The sequence below is a fragment of the Condylura cristata genome, unplaced genomic scaffold, assembly GCF_000260355.1.
Source record: "Condylura cristata isolate star-nosed mole 26May11 unplaced genomic scaffold, ConCri1.0 scaffold00054, whole genome shotgun sequence".
In the NCBI taxonomy this organism is placed as follows: Eukaryota; Metazoa; Chordata; class Mammalia; order Eulipotyphla; family Talpidae; genus Condylura; species Condylura cristata.
In genome coordinates, this window is record NW_004567155.1 from 436,225 (window position 1) to 438,052 (window position 1,828).

Sequence of the window (1,828 nt, forward strand, 5' to 3'; positions counted from 1 at the left end):
GGGCGCTCGGGAAGGCAGGCGGGTGCGCCGGCCCTCGGCTGCAGGGTGCCGTCTGAGAGCCCTGCCGGCGTCTCGCGGCGCCTTGGTCTTCTTTCCAGTCCGGGGCTGAGGACCTAGTGGCTTCTCCGGATGGAACGGTGAGGGGTTTGCGCCAGCCCCGGGCAGTGCTTGTCTGGCCTTGCCTCCTGGGCCGGGTGGGGGTAGCCTCGGGCACGGGCGTCCTCAGTCTGGTGAGACCCCGGGGAAGCCACTCAGGCCTGCGCGGGGAGTCCCAGCCGCACAGCGGGCATCTGAGGGCGGGCCTGCCTTTCTGCTGAGGGGCTCAGCGCTGTCTCCGAGAAACTCGCCCGCCGCCCAGGGCAGGCAGACGGACACACTCCTTTGGTCGCTCGCGCCCATGGACCTGCCCGGTGTCTCTCCTCAGCACTGACGGTCTGCCTCTTCCTCCCGTCGCTGTGACTAGGGTCGCTATCCTGAGAATCCAGAAGAAACGGATTTTGGTTTCATTATTTCCTCATTTCTCTGGTTTCTGTTTCACTGAGTTCCGCTCTTTTACCTGCTTGCTGCGGATTTCGTGTCGTCTTTTCATGCTTTTCAAGCTGCAGGAGTCTGGTTTCTCGCTGTGTGGCTTTTCTTCCTTTCCTGCGCCGGCCCTGGACGCCAGACACCTGCCTGGCCCTGCCCAGCGCCTGGCGCGGTCCCCGCCCTGCCCGCACAGGGCTGCCCGGATGTGCGCCGATGCCCGCATGACCGGTGCGCTCGGCCTCGTGGCCGGCTCCGGCTCATTCCGCTGGGGACAGTCTGCAGGACCCCCCAGCCTCTGCAGGACCCCAGCCTCTGCAGGACCCCAGCGTCTGCAGCCTCTGCAGCGGCAAGCGGCAGGGGTGGTGCGCGGCCTGCAGGGCGGCTGAGGCGCTCAGCAGCCTGGGCTGGGTGTGGGCTCCTCCAGCCCAGGCTGATTTTGTGATTAACGGCTGTTTTGTTAAGGAAATTTGGAAAACAAGGTGTTAAAGTGAAAGGAAACCAGCCAGGGGTGCCCTTACTGAGTGGATTGGGTTGAGCCTTCAAGCTTGTTCATGAGTCGTGGTCATTCTCTTGTGAATTTAAGTGTGAAAACAATCTCAGAGAGGTACTGTGTGGTCAGCTACAGTTTTGTTGTGATTTGGTTAAGTAGATTAAATTTGTGAACACAGCAGAGGTGGAGATTTTCGTGCTGTGTCAGACTTCACGAGCAGAGAGAGGGCGTAAATAGGCCAAGCTGTCTTAAAGTCGTGGAGGGCGCCAGCGTGGCCGTGAGCTTGCCGGGGCGGCCGGCCTGGCGGCTCTGACGCGCTGTGTTCCTGGAAGCAGACCCTGGCCTACGGGGACATGAACCACGAGTGGATCGGCAACGAGTGGCTGCCCAGCCTGGGCCTCCCGCAGTACCGCAGCTACTTCATGGAGTGCCTGGTGGACGCGCGCATGCTGGACCACCTGACCAAGAAGGACCTGCGGGGGCAGCTGAAGATGGTCGACAGCTTCCACAGGTCGCGCTTTGTGGTGCTTTTCAGTCAGCTGAGAGCTCCTGCTAGGTGCATCTCGAGAACATTTGTTTTTTATTTCTCTACATAGAAACAGTTTCCAGTGTGGAATTATGTGCCTGCGAAGGTTGAACTATGACCGGAAAGAGCTGGAAAGGAAACGAGATGAAAGCCAGAGTGAAGTCAAAGGCGAGTACATCGGGCTCTGTTGGCTGGGCCTCTCCCGAAGGCGCTGCAGCCTCAGCGAGGTCCAGCTCAAAAAGAGCAGGGAGGAGGACATGGGGTGGACAAGCCGGCCTGGGCGTCAC

The 1,828-nt window shown here is 60.6% G+C and overlaps 1 protein-coding gene across 1 annotated transcript in view; it reads left to right on the forward strand.

Moving 5' to 3' along the window:
- Nucleotides 1-1,828, forward strand: part of PPFIA1 (protein tyrosine phosphatase, receptor type, f polypeptide (PTPRF), interacting protein (liprin), alpha 1) — a 42,505-nt gene that overhangs the window by 34,300 nt on the left and 6,377 nt on the right. The window contains 2 exon segments of the mRNA XM_012734322.1: nucleotides 1,351-1,526; nucleotides 1,612-1,763. Of these exon segments, the coding sequence (XP_012589776.1) occupies nucleotides 1,351-1,526; nucleotides 1,612-1,763 (328 nt within the window).